This window comes from Neomonachus schauinslandi, chromosome 5 (assembly GCF_002201575.2).
Source record: "Neomonachus schauinslandi chromosome 5, ASM220157v2, whole genome shotgun sequence".
NCBI lineage: Eukaryota > Metazoa > Chordata > Mammalia > Carnivora > Phocidae > Neomonachus > Neomonachus schauinslandi.
Genome location: NC_058407.1, coordinates 101,019,746 through 101,039,055, shown reverse-complemented (window position 1 = coordinate 101,039,055; position 19,310 = coordinate 101,019,746). Strand labels below are relative to the sequence as shown.

General features: G+C 42.5%; 2 protein-coding genes across 2 annotated transcripts in view; one reads left to right on the top strand and one right to left on the bottom strand.

The window, feature by feature from the left end:
* The first annotated feature begins 555 nt into the window (after positions 1-555).
* The window catches only part of RAD52 (RAD52 homolog, DNA repair protein), a 36,693-nt gene continuing 17,938 nt past the window's right edge, over positions 556-19,310 (top strand). The window contains 5 exon segments of the mRNA XM_044914970.1: positions 556-579; positions 14,623-14,727; positions 15,771-15,872; positions 16,469-16,562; positions 16,734-16,801. Coding sequence (XP_044770905.1) covers positions 14,641-14,727; positions 15,771-15,872; positions 16,469-16,562; positions 16,734-16,801 — 351 coding nt within the window. The 5' untranslated portion in view covers positions 556-579; positions 14,623-14,640.
* LOC110580748 (60S ribosomal protein L23-like) lies at positions 11,890-12,977 on the bottom strand. Its single transcript, XM_044915226.1, is given in 3 exon segments — positions 11,890-11,942; positions 12,555-12,842; positions 12,845-12,977. Coding segments are annotated over 3 exon segments (474 nt in total).

The window sequence follows — 19,310 nt, the reverse complement described above, 5'->3', positions numbered from 1 at the left end:
CCCTCTCATGCTCTCTATCTCATTCTCTCTCTCAAATAAATAAATAAAATCTTAAAAAAAAAAAAAAGCATGTTTTTCTTTTCCTGCAGTATCCCTCGCGTGCACGGACGGATTCTGAGAAGTTCCTACCCTGCCCCATAGCCGCATTCTATCTGGGGATTGGGTTTGCGCGGTCTCTCAGTAAGGCGCTGCAATGCCCCTCGTGAGCCCGCCGAGTCCGCCAGGGGGCAGCAGAGACCTGGGCGGCCGCAAAAGTAGAGGGCATGCGGGGGAGATGGAGGCAGAGGGAGCGACGCGGAGAGATCAGCTTTGGCACGTCGAGGTCAGCGTCGCGCTGCCAGCTTGCTTTACGGCTTTCGGCAGATTGCCTTGCGGCTCTTCTCCCCTTCCGACTTGATTTTCGGCTCCTCCTCCTGTCCTTCCCGCCCGCCCCGGGCTCGCTCTCGTTTTGGACCTTCTTCCCAGGGTTCTCTTGCAGTTCCTTCCCAGTCTCCTCTGCGCGGCTCTATCTAAACTCCCTTCCCCTTGCATTTAACCTAGACCGAGCTCCCTGCGTGCACCGCGCGCTGCCCGAGGCGCGTAAGTGGCGGGGTGGGGGGAGGGAGGACGGCCCAGTTGGGGTGGTTCCGGCCGGCGGCTGTGGAGCGTGGGGCTGCGTAGATTCTGAGTAGATCGGTTCGGGCGGCGGTTGAGCTCGTTTTGCGGGCTCCAAAAGAGTGATCCTGAGTCCAGGGCCTGTACTAGTTAGTACAGTAGGGTTCAGGGTCAGGGCTTACTGGGAGGGACAGGAGTACAGGAGACTTGGACCAACATCCCGAGACCCCACGACGGGGTGCAGGCGGCGTACTGTTAATTGTGACGGTCCGGTGCACTGGCGCGAGACCTCCCAAACGCTGCTTGTTGACAGGAGTGAAGGGTGCTGAAGTTTGTGTCTGTAGCTAGGCGGAGTTGGGAGGAGTGGCCGCAGTTGGGAAAGAATTACCCATTTCAAAGGAATTTGACATTCAAGTTTAGCCACATATTTAGCCTTATGAAGGCTAAAAAAACCTATGAGGTTTTTTTTTTTTTAAATTGAGATACAATTCACATATGATTAAATTCATCCGTTTAAACAGTTCGAGGGTTGTGCAACCATCACCATTTTCTAGTCCCATAACATTTGTATCACCCCGAAAAGAAACCCACAACTCGTTAGCCGGGGCTTCTCATTTGTCCCTGTCCCCTCCCCCCCCCACTCATCTACTTTTTGTCTCTGAATTTGCCAATTCTAGATAAGTGGAATCCTACGGTTTGTTTTTGTGTGGGGGGGCTTATTTCACCTAACATAACGTTTTCAAGGTTCATCCATGTTGTAGCATTGTCAATACTGCACTCCTTTTTATGGCTGAATAATAATAATCCTTGGTAGGGGTATACCACATTTTTTTGCTCCATTAGTTGATGAGCATTTGGGTTGTTTCTGCTTTTGGCTTCCTAGACCTTTTAAGGTCTGAACTCAGTCTGAGACACATTTTTATTTGTTATTTATTTATTATTATTTTAAAGATTTTATTCATTCATTTGAGACACAGCATGAGCAGGGGGAGAGGCAGAGGGAGAGAGAGAAGCAGGCTCCCCCCAAAGCCAGGAGCTGGATGTAGGGCTCGGTCCCAGGACCCTGGGATCATGACCCCAGCCGAAGGCAGACGCTTAACCATCTGAGCCACTCAGGCGCCCTGAGACACATTTTTAAACGAGTCCATTCTTTCTCCGCATGGCCATGATCTTCCTTTATCATTTTCTCTCTGGAGAGTTCTAACAGACTCCTAACTGATCCCTCCCTCAATTATTCACTGTTGACAAAGAGCCTTCTGACACCTGAATATAATCTCATCATTCTCAGCTTAAAATTTCCATTGCTCTCCCAAGGTTTATAAACTAATGTTTCAGGCTTTTTAAGGTGGCTTATATTACCCTTCATGATCATGCCCTGCCTATCCTTTTTTTTTTAATTTAAAGATTTTATTTATTTATTTGACAGAGAGAGAACATAAGCATGGGGAGCAGGAGAGAGAGAAGCATGGGGAGCAGTAGAGAAGTTCTACTCCACTGAGCAGAGGGCGGGATGCTGGGCTCGATCCCAGGACTCTGGGATCATGACATGAGCTGAAGGCGGACACTTAACCGATTGAGCCACCCAGGTGCCTCCTGTCCTGTCTTTAGTAAAGATGAGAAAAGGTCAGACAAAAGAGGAAGATTCCTGTATGTAACATGCCTCATTCCCTCTTACTCCTTCCTCCCTCCACTTATAATTAGAAATGCTTTTAGGTGAGAAGGAAGTAGATAAGAATAAAAACATTTTTACAAATCTTGTTGATCTTCTTAATATCTCTCGAATTCATCCATTTCTTGCTCATAGCCCCTGCCTGGTTCAAGCTCTTTCCCTTTCCATCCCACAATTTTTTTTTTTTTTTCTTGAGAGGGTGGTGGAGGGGCAAGGGAGAGAGAATCTTAAGCAGGCTCCACGCCCAGAGCAGAGCCCAATGTGGAGCCCAACCGGGGGCTCAATCTCACAACCCTGAGCCAAAATCAACAATCGGAGCTTAACTGACTGAGCCACCTAGGTGCCTCTGTCCCACAAATCTTTTCTTGGTCCTTTGATTTTTTTTCTCTGAGAAAATATCTATCAGAAGAGTTCTTGGGTCATATGGCAGGTGCATGTTTAATTTCTAAAGAAATTATCAGTTCTTTTCCAAAATTACAAAACATAAGGCTCCTAGAAGAAAATATAAAAGAATATCTTCATGACCTGGGCGTGTGCAGGGGTTTCTTAGACAAGACTTAGAAAGCAGTACCCACTTAAAAAAAATGTGATTACATCAAATTTAAAACTTCTCATCAAAGACCACTCTAAGAAAATGAATAGGCAAACATCAACACCTACCTAACAAAAGACTGATCTCCAGGGTATAAAAAGAGCCATTAGGGTTCAAGGCCTGGGGATAATCCTCTGTGGCCTGCTGTTCTACCCTCTGAACCTAAGTCATGATTCTTTATTCATGGAGGGTAGCATGTGCTTACAGCTGAATAGTTTTATCATTCTTTTTCCAGCCAACGGTGTATGAGAATTCCAGTAGCTTCACATCCTTGCCAAGTTTTGGTGCTGTAGTCTTTATTTTTAGCTATTCTGGAGGGTATGGAGGGGTATGTCATTATGGTTTTAATTTTAGTCCTTGATTACTAATGATGTTGAACACTTTCTGGGCTTGTTGACATTTGGATATCTTCCTTTAAGCGCCTGCCCGGATTTTTGACTACTTAAAATTGGGGTTTTTGTCTTTATTATTGAGTTGCAGGAGTTATATCTTTTTTATATCCTGGATATCAGTCTTTTATGGTTGCGTATCCATTTTCGTAGAGTGCTCTTTGATAAGCAAAGTATTACATTTTGGTGTAGTCATATTTATCTTTTTTTTTTTTATTGTCACTGCTTTCTGAGTCTTGTCTAAGAAATCTTGACCACCTCTAGGATGTGAAGATATAGTTCTATATTTTCTTCTAGAAATTTTACGGTTGTAGCTTTTATATTTAGGCCTATGATCCATCTCTAGTTTTTGTGAATTGTGTGAAAAATACTTCCTGGAAAATATAAAATTTTTTCCCCATATGGATATCCAGTTGTCCCATCATTTGTTGAAAATGCCATTGCATTACATTTGTATCTTTGCAATTCAGATTGCCATTCAGATGACTGTATAAATGGTGGTGAGTTTCTGGGCTTTTTTTTTCTGTTCCACTGATCTTTTTTTTTTTTTTTTTTAAAGATTTTGTTTATTTGACAGAGAGAGACACAGCGAGAGCAGGAACACAAGCAGGGGGAGTGGGAGAGGGAGAAGCAGGCTTCCCGCGGAGCGGGGAGCCTGATGCAGGGCTCGATCCCAGGACCCTGGGCTCATGACCTGAGCCGAAGGCAGACGCCTAACTTCTGAGCCACCCAGGCGCCCCTCATTTTTTTTTTTTTTTTAAAGATTTTATTTATTTGCGAGAGAGAGAATGAGAGACAGAGAGCATGAGAGGGAGGAGGGTCAGAGGGAGAAGCAGACTCCCTGCTGAGCAGAGAGCCCGATGTGGGACTTGATCCCGGGACTCCAGGATCATGACCTGAGCCGAAGGCAGTTGCTTAACCAACTGAGCCACCCAGGCGCCCCGCCCCTCATTTTTTTTTTATTAAAGATTTACTTATCTTAGAGAGAGTGCGTGCAAGAGTAGGGGGAGGGGCAGAAGGAGAGGGAGAGGGAGAGAATCTCCAGTAGACTCCCCGCTGAGCACAGAGCTCAATGCAGGGCTTGATCCCACAACCCCAAGACCTTGACCCTGAAACCTGACCTGAGCCAAAACCAAGAGTTGGTCACCTAACCAACTGAGCCACCCAGGTGCCCCACCACTGATCAATTCTTATGTCAGTTTTAGTTACTTTTTTATTTATTTATTTTTTAAATTATTAACATATAATGTATTATTTGTTTCAGTGATAGTTTTAATTACTTCAATTTTAATTACTGTAGCTTTATAGTAAGTCATGAAGTCACATAGTGTAGGTCCTACAACTTTGTTGTTTTTCAAGATTGATTTGGACAGTCTAGTTCCTTTGCATTTCCATATCAGTATTAGAATCATTTTATCAATTTCTTTCTTTCTTTTTTTTTTTTTAAAGATTTTATTTATTTATTTGACAGAGAGACACACAACGAGAGAGGGAACACAAGCAGGGGGAGTGGAAGAGGGAGAAGCAGGCTTCCCGCTGAGCAGGGAGCCTGATGCGGGGCTCGATCCCAGGACCCTGGGATCATGACCTGAGCCGAAGTCAGACGCTTAATGATTGAGCCACTCAGGCGCCCCCATTTTATCAATTTCTATGAAAAAGTCTGTTATGGTTATGACTGGGATGACATTTAATCTTTACATCAATTTGGGAAAAATTAACATTTCAATGGTATTGACTCTTAAAATCTATGAGCATGGTATATCTCCCTTTTTACTAGGTCTTAGTTGCTTTTAGTACTGTTTGTAGTTTTCAGTGGGGAGATCTTATACATCTTTCATTAAATTTATTCCTAAGTATGCCTTTTTAATTCTATTGTAAGATGGAGTCATCATTTTTATTGTTATTTTGTATATAATGTGCCATTTTTCTTTGTTTCCCAGATTTTCTCTTTATTTTTGTTTTCAGCAGTTTGCCTACAATGTGTCTAGGTGTGATTTTCTTTGTGTTTATCCTGCTTGAGGTTTTCTGACCTTAAATCTAAAAAATTTATTCCTGTCACCCAATTTAGGAAATTTCAAGTCATTAAATTTTGTTGTTGTTGTTTTTGTTTTCCATTCTCTTTAACCTTTTCTTTTGGGACTTCAATTATATTTGTGTTAGCTGTTTTTATATTATTCCACAGGATCCTGAGACTCTTTCATTATTTTCAGTCTGTCTTTTTCTCCTCTTCAGATTATATAATTTCTATTGCACTATCTTCAAGTTCACTGACTCTTTTTTATCTTTAATTTTGTATTTTGTGAACAGGATTGATAGATGATTTACGAGATTCCGTGTTCAAGAACAGTTCCTATTCTTTTGTAAGTGTAGTGAGTATGGTTTCTTTACTAGAAGGCAAAAAGCCAAAAAAGGGGACATGGTTATATGTCCTTTGACTTTTAAATTTTCTCTTGTCTTATAGGGTCTATACTCTGCACTCTCCGCCCTTCACAGCACAGTTTCAAAAGGCAGCTCATTCCTTTTTGCCATCTTCTCCCCAGAAACATGGGCTTTCCAATACTGCCTCCTTGTGTTGTGTATACACTTTTTTTCCTGGACTGCTCTGACCTACCAGAACTCTCTGTCAGTATCTGCATACTTAGTGTGGGTTTTTTTTTCCCGGGAGCAATTTAGGTCCATCTTAGGCTCTCCATCCTACTCCTCTCTCTCTCCTATGCATTTCTCTTCCCATCTATGTCCCACCTTACTCTCCTTGAAGAGTTAGGATGTGTGTTTGAGAAATTTCTCCACCAGAAGTTGATGTTTATTTTTTCTAATTCCAGGCAGTTTGAAGCTTGCAGTATTTTCAGTCTTCTAATTATATTACAAGATATGGGATATTTGTGGTTTTATTTGTTTCTCTTTTTGGTCTGCATTAGATGTATTGGGATATTTGGATTTACGTAGCTACCATATCTGTGGCTATGCAGGAAGTCTTTCCTAACATTTTATTTTGAAACATTTGAAGCCTTTGGAAAAGTTATACAAGGGATGCCTGCATATCCTTCACCTAGATTTATAAATTTGTTACTTTGCTTTATCTTCCTCTCCTCCTCTTTGCGCACACACACACATTTTATTAGTTGAATGATTTGAGAGTAAGTTGCAGAAAACATGACAATTCACTCATACTACTTCCTCATATATAAGAATGAGATCATTCTCTTACATAACTGTGACACAAGTTTAACAACAATGCAATACCATTGAATAATATGCTGTCCATCGTCAGAATCACCTCTGTCCCAGACTATCCTTTACAGCTTTTTTTTTCTGATCTAAAATCCTCTCAAGGACCACACTGTAGTTGTTGTTGTGCATTGTGTGTCTTTAGTCTCTTGATCTAGAAGAGTTCACTTGCTTTATTTTTTGAGACATTGACATGGTTTGAGTCCAAGCCTTGTAGATTTCAACTTATTTATTTCCTCTTGATTAGAGTCATGATTAAATTAGTAGGAATACTCCCTAAGTGATGTTTTGACCTTTTCATTGTATCCATCAGGAAGCTTATCATGGGACTATTATTGGTGACATTATGTTTGATTACCTGATTAAGGTAGCATCTGTTAGATTTCTCCATTGTAAAGGTATCTTTTGCTCCCCCTACATTTTTCTTCAAATGTAAGTAGCTTATCTGAGAGAAGAGTCCAGGATGTACTGGTAGAGGAGAGGGGAGTGAGACAGGAAAGAAAAGGCAGTCATCAGAGGGTGAGGGTGCATGGTCAAGCCAGTTACCACCAGTGGGCAACCAAACCTAATTTCACTGGGGAACTCGAGCCAATGTAGAACTCACAGCTCAGTGTTATCTCACAAAATGGGTAAGAGATCTAGGGTCTCCCATCAGTCAGTGTTGGAGGGCTGCTCCCAAGGGCATCGGTTCTCTGGCTCTTCCAACTTACCATGAACAGGTACAAAATGGGCCCTAGATGCCAAAAAAGGCCCTCAGATAAAGAGATACATATGTTGGCATTCGGCGGTTAGGCCAGGGCGCATGTTTGTGGTAAGAGCTGAAGGGAGAGTTGGCAGAACATCCATGGTATCTCTGTATCTGGGGACCCCAGAACCTAGACTTGAGGCAAAACCTTATGTGCTATGATTTCTTCAGGAAGCAGAAGTAAGGGAAAGGGAGATTGAGGAGAGAAGGAAGAGTAAGTCAGTTCAAGGGTACATTTCCAAGCTGGCCACCCCTTGGTAACAAGTACAACTGACTGCTTGATCTCCTAACGCTGTCTCTCAGGAGCGTGTATTAAGTTCCGTATCCCAGGACAACCCCCCCCAAAGAAAGGAGGGAGAAGAATTTACCCCTCAGCTTCTGTATCTCATTGGTAAAAGGTTTGCTGCATGGTATATTCCCTCCCTCAGACTTCCAGGTTGTGCATGTGTGGGCATCAGGTGGGTCCCACAGGTTCTCACACCTTCAAGGTGAGAGGGAAGCCAGGGGTGGGAGGGAGGCATCCAGCATGAGCAGGAAGTAAGGGACCAGTGGTGGTGCCTCTGTGCATTCAGTTAGAACTCATGCATATTTGGTCTACCTCATGGCAACCGGGGTAGAAAAAGTGGTCAGGGGCCTCAGAGACAGGCAAGGCCAAGAAGATTTGAGCGGCTGCGTAAGATACGCCTGATAAATTTGGATTCTACTTTTGTTTAGCAAGTATGCACATACATACACACACACATAAAATATACACACATAAACTCAATCACATATAAAAAAAGACAGTTATCTGTTAACTGGTGGTGATCCAAATTTTACTTCCGTATTTTTTGATATATGTGTAAAGCTTTCTACAATAAAGATATTTTAATTTTATAATAGGAAAATGGTTGTAGACAGTTTTACAAAGGAAGGCAGTCAACTTTTTCTCAAAGTAGTAACTGGCAGGGAAAAAAAAGAATGATTCCGTGTTTTATTTTATGGGCAGAGATGAAGTTGTCCTTTTCTGTGATAAAAGGTTGACTCTTCTAAGATACTGTTTAGAAAAGTAGCAAGTTGCTTTTTTTTTTTTTTAAGATTTTATTTATTTATTTGACAGAGAGAGACACCGCGAGAGAGGGAACACAAGCAGGGGGAGTGGGAGAGGGAGAAGCAGGCTTCCCGCCGAGCAGGGAGCCTGATGCGGGGCTTGATCCCAGAACCCTGGGATCATGACCTGAGCCAAAGGCAGACGCTTAACGACTGAGCCACCCATGCGCCCCAGCAAGTTGCTTTTTAAGTGTGATAAGTGTAACTCTTGCTTTATAAAATCAGTTTCTAAAGAATTAAAAAATATACTTTGTCTCTGTATCCTACACTATGTACTTCATCCTCCATCCATTCATTCATTTAATCACTCACGAAACACTTCCCTCCCTGACCCCTTACTAGGAACAAGGTACCATGCTACTCACTGGGGGGGCCAAGAAGAATCCAAGAATCTTCTGCCTTCTAGGGGCTCACACTGGAGGGGGGGAAAACGGATGCAGAAGAGACAGTATTCACCAAATGCTTTCTTACATTTCCTAGCCTCCATTGCAATTAAGTTGGAGCCTTGTGACAAGTTCTGTCTGGTGAACTGTGACCACAAGTGATGCATATCACTTCTGGCCTAAGGCAGCTATGAACTGGTGTGACTTTAACAACTTTCTCCCCTTGCAGTGATGACCTTGGAGGTCACATGTGTTTAGATGACACAGCCACGGGATGGGCAGGGCCCCAGACTGGGTTAGATCCTGCCTGAAGGAGATATAAACCTTGATTGTGTTGTTATTCTCCCTCCTTTTTTTTATTGTGGCAAAATATACATAACTTAAATTTTTAACCATTTTAACCATTTTTAAGTGTGCAACTCAGTGGCATTAGGTACAGTCCCAGTGTATAGCCTTTTATTTATTTATTTATTTTTTAAAGATTTTATTTATTTATTTGAGAGAGAGAATGAGAGAGAGAGAGAGAGCACATGAGAGGGGGGAGGGTCAGAGGGAGAAGCAGACTCCCCGCCGAGCAGGGAGCCCGATGCGGGACTCGATCCCGGGACTCCAGGATCATGACCTGAGCCGAAGGCAGTCGCTCAACCAACTGAGCCACCCAGGCGCCCTAGCCTTTTATTTTTAACAAATAAGTGAACAAGTGCTCATTTGAAGCTTTGTGAGTCTCCCCCACAACTTTTTAGTACCCAGTGATGATTTTTGCTGGATACTGTTATTATCACATAATATTATTTTATTTTTTAAAGATTTTATTTATTTAGTTATTTATTTATTTTTTTTAAAGATTTTATTTATTTATTAGAGAGAGAGAATGAGAGAGCACAAGAGGGAAGAGGGTCAGAGGGAGAAGCAGACCCCCCGCTGAGCAGGGAGCCCGATGCGGGACTTGATCCCGGGACTCCAGGATCATGACCTGAGCTGAAGGCAGACGCTTAACCATCTGAGCCACCCAGGCGCCCCAAGATTTTATTTATTTGAGAAAGAGAGTGAGTGAGAGAGAGCACGAGCGGGGGGAGGAGCAGAGGGAGAGGGAGAAGCAGACACCCCGCTGAGCAGGGAGCCTGATGCAGGGCTCTATCCCAGGACTCCAAGATCATGACCTGAGCCGAAGGCAGACGCCCAACCAACTGAGCCACCCAGTGCCCCTTATCACATCATTTTATTTATTTATTTATTTATTTATTTTAAAGATTTTATTTATTTATTTGAGACAGAGAGAATGAGAGACAGAGAGCATGAGAGGGAGGAGGGTCAGAGGGAGAAGCAGACTCCCCGCTGAGCAGGGAGCCCGATGCGGGACTCGATCCCGGGACTCCAGGATCATGACCTGAGCCGAAGGCAGTTGCTTAACCAACTGAGCCACCCAGGCGCCCATCACATCATTTTAATACGACACATTTATGAGGTTGATTTTACTAATATTCCCTTTTACAGATGAGGAAATTGGAGCACAGAAAGTTTAAGTAATTGCCCAACTTAAATAATGTATTATGTATTAGGTGGGGTGGGATATTGAACCACGTCTGACTGTAACGTTCAAAGCATGCTTTATAGCAGGGGTTGGCACACTATGGCCTGTGGCCCAAATCTGCCACCTGTTTTTGTGATAAAGTTTTATTGGGACACAACCACACCCATTTGTTTACATATTATCTTTGGCTCAGAGGCCCAAGTTGCATAGTTGTGACAGAGACCATGTAGCCTGCCAAACCTAAGATACTTAGTATCTGGTACTTTAAAGAAAAGGTTTGCTGACCTCTGCTTTATATAACAGGTCTTTAAATTTTTTATTCTAATTTTTATTAAAATAATACATGTACATATTGGAAAGTGAAATAGTGCTAAAAGTTTTATTTGGAAAAAGATCCCTGCTACACTATTCTCCACCCCAGTCCCACCCCTCGGAGACAGATCCGCTGCATTCTTTTCTTTCTTTTTAAGTAGGGACTCGAACTCATGACTCTGAGATCAAGACCTGAGCTGAGACCAAGAGTCGGACACAACCAACTGAGCCACCTGGGGGGAGGGGGGAGGGTAGAGGAGAAGCAGACTCCTCGATGAGCAGGGAGCCTGATGTGGGACTTGGTATCAGGACCTGAGTTGAGGCAGACGCTTAACTGACTGAGCCACCCAGGCACCCTCCCCACTTGGTTTTTTTTAACTATTTTTTCTGGCATTTACAATTGCATTCTAAATATGATCCTTATTCTACTATTTCCTGTTGTAACAATTTTAAATTGTTGGGTTTTTTTTTTTTAAAGATTTTACTTATTTATTTGACAGAGAGAGACACAGCGAGAAAGGAACAGAAGCAGGGGAAGTGGGAGAGGGAGAAGCAGGCTTCCCGCCGAGCAGGGAGCCCAATGCCGGGCTCGATCGCAGGACCCTGGGATCATGACCTGAGCCGAAGGCAGACGCTTAACGACTGAGCCACTCAGGTGCCCCTGTTGGTTGTTTTTTTTTTAAAGTAATCTCTGTGCCCAACGTGGGACTTGAACTCACAACCCGAGATCAAGAGTCTAGTACTCTATCAGCTGAGCCAGCCAGGCACCCAACGTGTTTTAATAGATTGTGTGTGTGTATGTGTGTGTGTATGTGTGTGTTCCAATTTCTCCACATCCTCAACTAACATGGGTTATTCTCTGTCTTTTTTATTGTAGCTATACCAGCATATGTGAAGTGTTTCTTTTTTTTAAAGTTTTTATTTAAATTTCAGTTAGTTAACATACGGTATAATATTAGTTTCAGGTATATAATATATTGATTCTATTTTAACAATTTTTTGTTTTATTTTTTTAAGTTTATTTATTTATTTAAATACTCTCTACTCCCAACATGGGGCTTGAACTCACGACCCCAAGATCAAGAGTCGCATGCTCTTCTGACTGAGCCAGCCAGGCGCCCCTGTTATAACCATTTTAGACAATTAACCTAGTGTAGGCCACCCTTCTACTTTTTCAGTGCCAGATTAGAAATAATTGATCATTCTTAGTTGAAATGTAGTGTTTTGTGATCATTTAAATAATCTTTTGCATTTTCATCATACTGTACATAAGAAAGTTGAGACGCACTTAGCAATAGCTAACCTTTTAGGACTTCTTGCGTGTGCTATTCTAATGCAGTTTTCAAGCAGTATCATGTTAATCTCGACAGAACCCGTAGGAAATGCAGGTATTATTCCTTTGTCCATTTTCTAGATGAGAGAACATCCTTTAGAGAGATTGTGTCATTTTTTCCCTTAGTCAAGCACCTAGTGGGTGTATAGCCAGAAACTGACATTTAGAACTTGAGCCCCTAAACGGTATATTGCGGCGCCATGGGAGCGTCCTGCCACCTAACATTCCTAGATCTGTAGTTTTACTGTCAGCAAATAACCTGAAGACTACAGCAAGCAAGTTTGCTGAGGCACAACTTTTTTTTGCCAAGTACTGTTTATTTTGCACACACCCATAGCCAGTTTGCACCGAGTGATTTCATTTTACAAAAGGAGGCAAGGGTTGGGTGGTGTCAAGAAAGGTGACCTGTGGGGCGCCTGGGTGGCTCAGTCATTAAGCGTCTGCCTTCGGCTCAGGTCATGATCCTAGGGTCCTGGGATCGAGCCTCGCGTCAGGCTCCCTGCTCAGCGGGAAGCCTGCTTCTCCCTCTCCCCCTCCCCCGCTTATGTTCCCTCTCTTGATGTGTCTCTCTCTGTGTCAAATAAATAAATAAAATCTTTAAAAAAAAAAAAAAAAGAAAGGTGACCGGTAGAAAAGAATAGGCAGACAAACATTGGGAGCACATAATTTAAAATTTTTTTTGAACACACCAAAGAATCCTGCAGTGCTGCCCGCAGCGGCTGCAATCCTGGGCCACACGTGTGCACACTCCTTTGCAACTGGTCCGGTGACTGCAGCACCTTTCATTTCGCCTTTACTGTTCACTGTGACCCCCACGTTACCTTCAAAACAGGGACACACACCGGCTTTTCTCCAGTAGGACTTGCGTTGTCCAGTTACCTGCCGGATATACCTTCTTTCTGAACTTGGTTTGCCTTTCTTCACTCTGGCCGTCATGATGTCACCCCCACCAGCAGCAGGAAGCCGATTCCATCTCTGATCCCCTTCGCCGAGATCATCTACAGATTTTTGGCTCCTGTGCTGTCAGCACAGTTGGTCACGGCTGCTACGGGAAGACCCAGGGAAATCCGGAATTTCACACCGGAGGACCCACCATGTCCTCGCTTCCACATCTTGAACGCTGGAAAGGGACAGAAAGGCTGGGGCACAATATTGAATCCATGTGCTCTGAGACGGGTGTAGGGGTCAGTCAGGTAGTGGGTCAGCCAGTTGCAGGTGCTTCTGAGGGTAATTCTGTTTTCTAATAGACTATACCTTTGCATAGTCTCAGTCTAATGCATTGGCTCCCCAACTTGAGCTTGTGTCAGAATTACCTGGTGCTTTGGGCAAGCACTAACTGCTGGGCCTCCGCTCTAGTTTCTGATCCAGGAGGTCTAGGGTAGGACCTGAGGGTTTGCATTTCTAGTAAGTTCCCAGGTGATGATGATGCTGCAACAGACCTAACTGGTCTAACGCTTTATTCTTCCTGAATGTTAGGGCTGTCCGCACTGCTCTCTCTTGCTCTTTAACTTCCCTGTTAGTCTTCCCGTACCAGCCAGCTTGTTAGCTCCTGGAAAGTCGGTCAGTTATTATGGGTTTTACCTTTTTTTTTTTTTTAAGATTTTATTTATTTATTTGAGAGAGAGAGAATGAGAGAGAGCAAGCACATGAGAGGGGGGAGGGTCAGAGGGAGAAGCAGAGTCCCTGCCGAGCAGGGAGCCCGATGCAGGAGTCAATCCCGGGACTCCAGGATCATGACCTGAGCCGAAGGCAGTCGCTTAACCAACTGAGCCACCCAGGCGCCCCTAAAGTATATATATATTTTTAAAAAGGTAAAAGCCGGGCGCCGGGGTGGCTCAGTTGGTTAAGCGACTGCCTTCGGCTCAGGTCATGATCCTGGAGTCCCGGGATTGACTCCTGCATCGGGCTCCCTGCTCGGCAGGGACTCTGCTTCTCCCTCTGACCCTCCCCCCTCTCATGTGCTTGCTCTCTCTCATTCTCTCTCTCTCAAATAAATAAATAAAATCTTAAAAAAATATATATATATATTTTATTTATTTATTTGAGAGAGAAAGAGAGCATGAGCAGGGGTAGACGCAGAGGGAGAGGGGAAAAGCAGACTCTGCACTGAGCAGAGAGCCCGATATGGGGCTTGATCTCAGGACCCAGAGATCATGACCTGGGCTGAAGATAGACACTTAACTCACTGACCCACCCAGGGGCCCCTGGCTTATACTTCCCTTTTTGACCCCACTGAGGCCAGGATCATGTTGTTCATATAGTAGGTAGTAATCAGTTGCTTGGTTAATCTCCCTTGGAGTGTCTTTGTAATTTTGACTTCTTCAATGATAAATATTGCAATTATAATACATTCTAATTATAAAAATCACCTTTAATAACACCATCACCCTACCAAACATTTCATGGTTTGTTTTTTTAAGTAGGCTCCATGCCCAACGTGGGACTTGAACTCATGACCCTGAGATCAAGGTTCACATGCTCTACCAACTCAGCCAGCCAGGTGCCCCCACCCTAGCAAGAATGTTAACAGAAGTGTATAAGTGGTCCCTAAAGGATTTTCAGTGCCATGTTGGAGGGTAGCTAAGCACTGAGGAACTGAGTCCTTGATTGGGGCAGTGCTTATAAATAAAGTCTTAAGTAAATAAAGCGACTTGTAGGATACTACATATGGATGATTTCATCTGATTTTGAGTAGAGGCTCCTGTTTTTTTTCTTTTAGCATTCTTTGAGATCTTTTTAAATCTTCTGTTTTTACAGAGGTCACCCGGAATCAACATGTCTGGGACTGAGGAAACAGTTCTTGGAGGCCGTGGCAGCCATCCTTCCTCTGCTCTTGGCAACTCTGTATTATGCTTTGGACAGGTAACTGTGAGTTTTTCATACCTGGGAAGAATGAGGTTAAGTGAAAAGGTAGGAGAAAGTAATTTGTAGAGCATCGTCATATACTTGGAAGCTATTTATTGTCAGTCGGTTTTCCGTTAGGTGCATTATTTGGGAGTTTGATAAACTCTCAGGGCATTGTGGAACTTTAGCATTAGTACTGGGGATTACATTTAGATTTACATTTTGTTTATTTTTTTGGATAGATTACATATTCACGTGGTAAAACATTCAAAATGAAACGTAGACTATATGTGAATGAAAAGGCTTACTCTTTCCCTATCACTCCTATCCGCATTTCACCCGGTTCCAAAGATTCTGGTGTCATATTCTTTGTGGAGATATTCTGTACATATAAAAGAGATTCTTGCTTTGTCTGCTCGATTCCATCTTTGTCTATACCAGAGATCTGTTGGTTCAAAGGTATTTCATTTAAATAGGGCAAGGGGAAAACTACCAAGGGGACAAAAGTCAAAACAAGTAGTAGTATATTTATGTACGTGTAGGATGGAAAATTGTTGAATTAGAGAAGAGGTATTTCCCCTACTCCCTTGCGGGCATAAACATATATACAGACTCTGAGGCGGCACGTTTCAGTTTACCAATTCTGGCTTGAGAAAGTTTTGTCAGGAGGGTGGTGACACCGAGGCAATGCCTCTCAAAATGTGGCCCAGTGACCCCCAGAGGTCCACCAGACCTCTTCCAAGTGCATGAGGTCAAGCAGAGTTCCTTAATAATACTAAAATACTTCTTGCCTTTTCCTTTCATTCTCTCTGAGTGAACAGTGGGGCTCTCCAGAGCACACATGGCCTGGGGGGATGCTGCTTTGACGGCTGATGGAAGGTGTGCCTTAGAAGTTTCTCAGTTTTAATCCCTAGTATTGGTAGACATAACCCTGTAAACAAGAGCTCCTAGGGTCCTCAATACTTTTTAAGAGTGTAAAGGGTCTGGAGACCAAAAAGTTGAAGACTTGGTGACGTAGGAATGGGGGAAATGTCAATTTAATTTTCCTCTCTGGATTGCAGTATCAGTACACAGCAGAAGAGTACCAGGCCATCCAGAATGCTCTGAGGCAGAGGCTGGGCCCGGAATACATCAGTAGCCGCATGGCTGGAGGAGGCCAGAGGGTAGGAGAGTTGATATGCGTGAAAAGTGGGTGCCCCTCTAGCTGGCTACTCAGAGGATCTCGCTCCCTCTCTGGGTCTTCACGGATTCAGAAGGTCTCCTGCTCACTGTTGCTAGATGTTTCCTAGTGTCTTTGGGAGGGGATGGGTTCCAGCCATCATTGTCATCTGAAGCACCGAAGTGTTGTCTTGAGACTTCCATACCTACCATCTTGGGATTTTTACACCGTCTTTTAAAAATGTTTCTTTTGCCCTTTGCTTCTAATTTTCACTTCTGTGTATATTTTTGGTCTTCAATAATATATGTCAGCCTGAGACTTGTACTTTTTTGGAAACTGTGAGTTTTGGAAACTGCTAGGTGAGTGGATATCTTTCCCCTCTGAGTCTAGTCCCTCCCTCCAGACAACACATTAGTTCTAACTGGTTCCTTCTGGAAGATCTTTGAAATAAGTTCACTGAGAACTTCCCTGGAATGTTAAAGGGCAGTTTTGCCAAAAAAGCTGGTAAGGAGTAAATTAAGTAAATTTTGGTTCTCATTTAAGTATGGCAGGGAATTTTAATAAGCTTTTTTTTTTTTCCTCTTTAATTTCTTTTCCCAGGTATGTTACATTGAAGGTCACAGGGTAATTAATCTGGCCAATGAGATGTTTGGTTACAATGGCTGGGCACACTCTATCACACAGCAGAATGTGGGTATGTTTCCTGGCAACAGTGACTTCTTCATTTCCCTTACTTTGGTACTCATTTCGGATGAGAGTATTTTGTGGGTGAGGATGTAGGGTAGGTGTATTTTGTTGCCAGTAGGATATGGGTGAGGCACAGGGATCAGTATCCTCTTCAACTGGTTCTCTTTCCCACTCCTAGATTTTGTTGACCTTAACAATGGCAAGTTCTACGTGGGAGTCTGTGCATTTGTGAGAGTCCAGTTGAAGGTGAGGGTGATGGAATAGACCCACTGCCTCCAAGGACCGGGTGGGTGGTAAGAGAGAATGAGCAGGTAGAGAATTCTCTGGCCTGGGCCTAGAGAGCTAGGCTCTAGAGCTGGGGCTCAGCCAGTGTTCCTTAGGATGGTGGTACCCAAACATTCTTACTCACGTGCCCCCTAAATGAATTCTGAAAAACTTGTGTTTTCCTGCACATTTTAAGCTGACACCTAAAAATTTTCACCCAAAGTATAAATGCAGGTCCTCTGCATTTCAAAATTTTGTGTTACACCGCTCTGCTTTTATGAAAGACCTATGCTGGTACCTGTTTTCGCTTAACTGAAAGAAATCCAGAGAAGATTTTCACTTTTATGAAAAAAGGCACTCCCTGGTGGCAAGAGTGGCCTCGCGAGTCCATCCCCGGGAACCACACTCAGCATCTCGGCAGAGCTTTGAACGCCATCTGTGAGCATCTGTGTTTTATCTCCATATGTTTTGTGCATCCGTTAGCAAGATGTGTCCTAAGGTATCAGAAAAGCCTAAGAGAGGTTATTTTTTGCATCTGGGAATGCTCAGAAAGTATTTCCATATAAATTAATGGTAATTCTCTGCTTTATGCCATTTTGGCTTACGAAAGTTTTCATGAGAACATTCTACTTTTGGATAACAGGGCAAACCTGTAGTTGCAACGGTATGTTTTTTAGCATATTGTAAAATCTGACATTCTAAAATAAATCTGTTACATTTTTATCTTCTTTTTTTATTCAAGTGTAATTAACATATGGTGGTATATTAGTGTCAGGTGTACAATATAGTGATTCAACACTTCCGTACATTTCTCACGGCTCATCAGGATAAGTGTCTCCTTTGTCCCCTTTATTCCACGTATATTTTGTTACATCCTTTTTAAATGTACCAATGGATTTTAAATATCATAAACGATTAAATACTGTCATCCACTTAAAAAAATACACGAGCAAGCTATTCTTTAATCATGAGAAATTTTACATTGTTTCTTCTCAAACTCATATTTCCGTTCTATCTCCCCATTGGCTTTTGTCAGTATATATATATGTGTGTGTGTGTGTATGTATATATGTGTATGTATATGTATATATGTATAAACAAAATACATGTTTGGAATATATGTATATGTTTGGAATATATATTTTATATATATTATATGTGTTCAGAACCTTTTATTAATAACCTTAGCATATTCCTCTGTGTGTATATGTATGTGTATATAAAAGTAATTTTTTTGGGTAAATTTTCAGTGACCTTAAGGCTCTAAATTATAAAAAATTTCTTCTGGATTGAGTTACTATTACAGGTATTATTAACACAAAATTAATCAGTCAATTGGGTCTATGAGGGGGACAAAATAACTACATCAAAATTTATATACTTAATAAAAATGAATTTTTATGGAAAATGCATTTCTTTTTTTTTTTTTTAAGATTGTATTTATTTCTTTGTCAGAGAGAGAGAGCCCAAGTAGGGGAGTGGCAGGCAGAGGGAGAGGGAGACTCCCCGCTGAGCAGGGAGCCCGACGCAGGGCTTGATCCCAGGACCCTGGGATCATGACCTGAGCTGAAGGCAGATGCTTAACCGACTGAGCCACCCACGGGCCCCAGGAAAATGCATTTATTAATGAGATGGATGAAGCTTTTTTTTCTTTTTAGATAGTTTATATGTCCATCATTTAATATTACTTTTTCCTAGATAGAACATTCAGCATTAATTCTATTCTAACTTCTCATTTTTATAATTAGTACTGAAAAACCTTACTCACATAAATAAACTGGGAATGGAGAGAGTGTTGTTACAGTGTCACTCATTTCTTTGAATAAGTTTTCTGAGTTATACCTCAAAAATCAGAGTCCTGTCATCCAAAATTATATTCGGTTCTCTATCAGCTAATAACTTGATCAGGTGTACCTTCATTTTTGGTGAAAGCCAAGAAATGGATACCTGCCTAACCCATAAAAAGATTTGCTATCCAGTCGTTAAGAGTCTGTTAAATACAGTATTTCACATTTTCCTTTTGTTTAGTGTCCCAGAGGTTTTTATACCTTGGGGTAATGCACCTTAGTAAGACTTAGGGTGGGTTAGCTATGTGTCTTTTTTATTTCATTTTATTTTATTTATATTTTCTATTTTTTAAAGATTTTATTGATTTATTTGTCAGAGAGAGAGTACAAGCAGGGGGAGTGGCAGGCAGAGGGAGAGGGAGAAGCAGACTCTCTGCTGAGCAGGGAGCCCAATGTAGGGCTCGATCCCAGGACCCTGAGATCATGACCTGAGCCGAAGGCAGATGCTTAACAGACTGAACCACCTAGGCGCCCCAGATATGTGCCTTTTTTATGTGAAAGAGGAAGTGGGAAGGGAGAATTGTCTTGCACATTTACGCGGAGATCAGGTCTAGAACGTAGTGCTGGAAATTAATTCTCTTCCAACTCTGTGCCCGTGTGCCCTTTAGCAAGGCGCCTGGGTTCTGTGCGCCTGGTGCGAACGC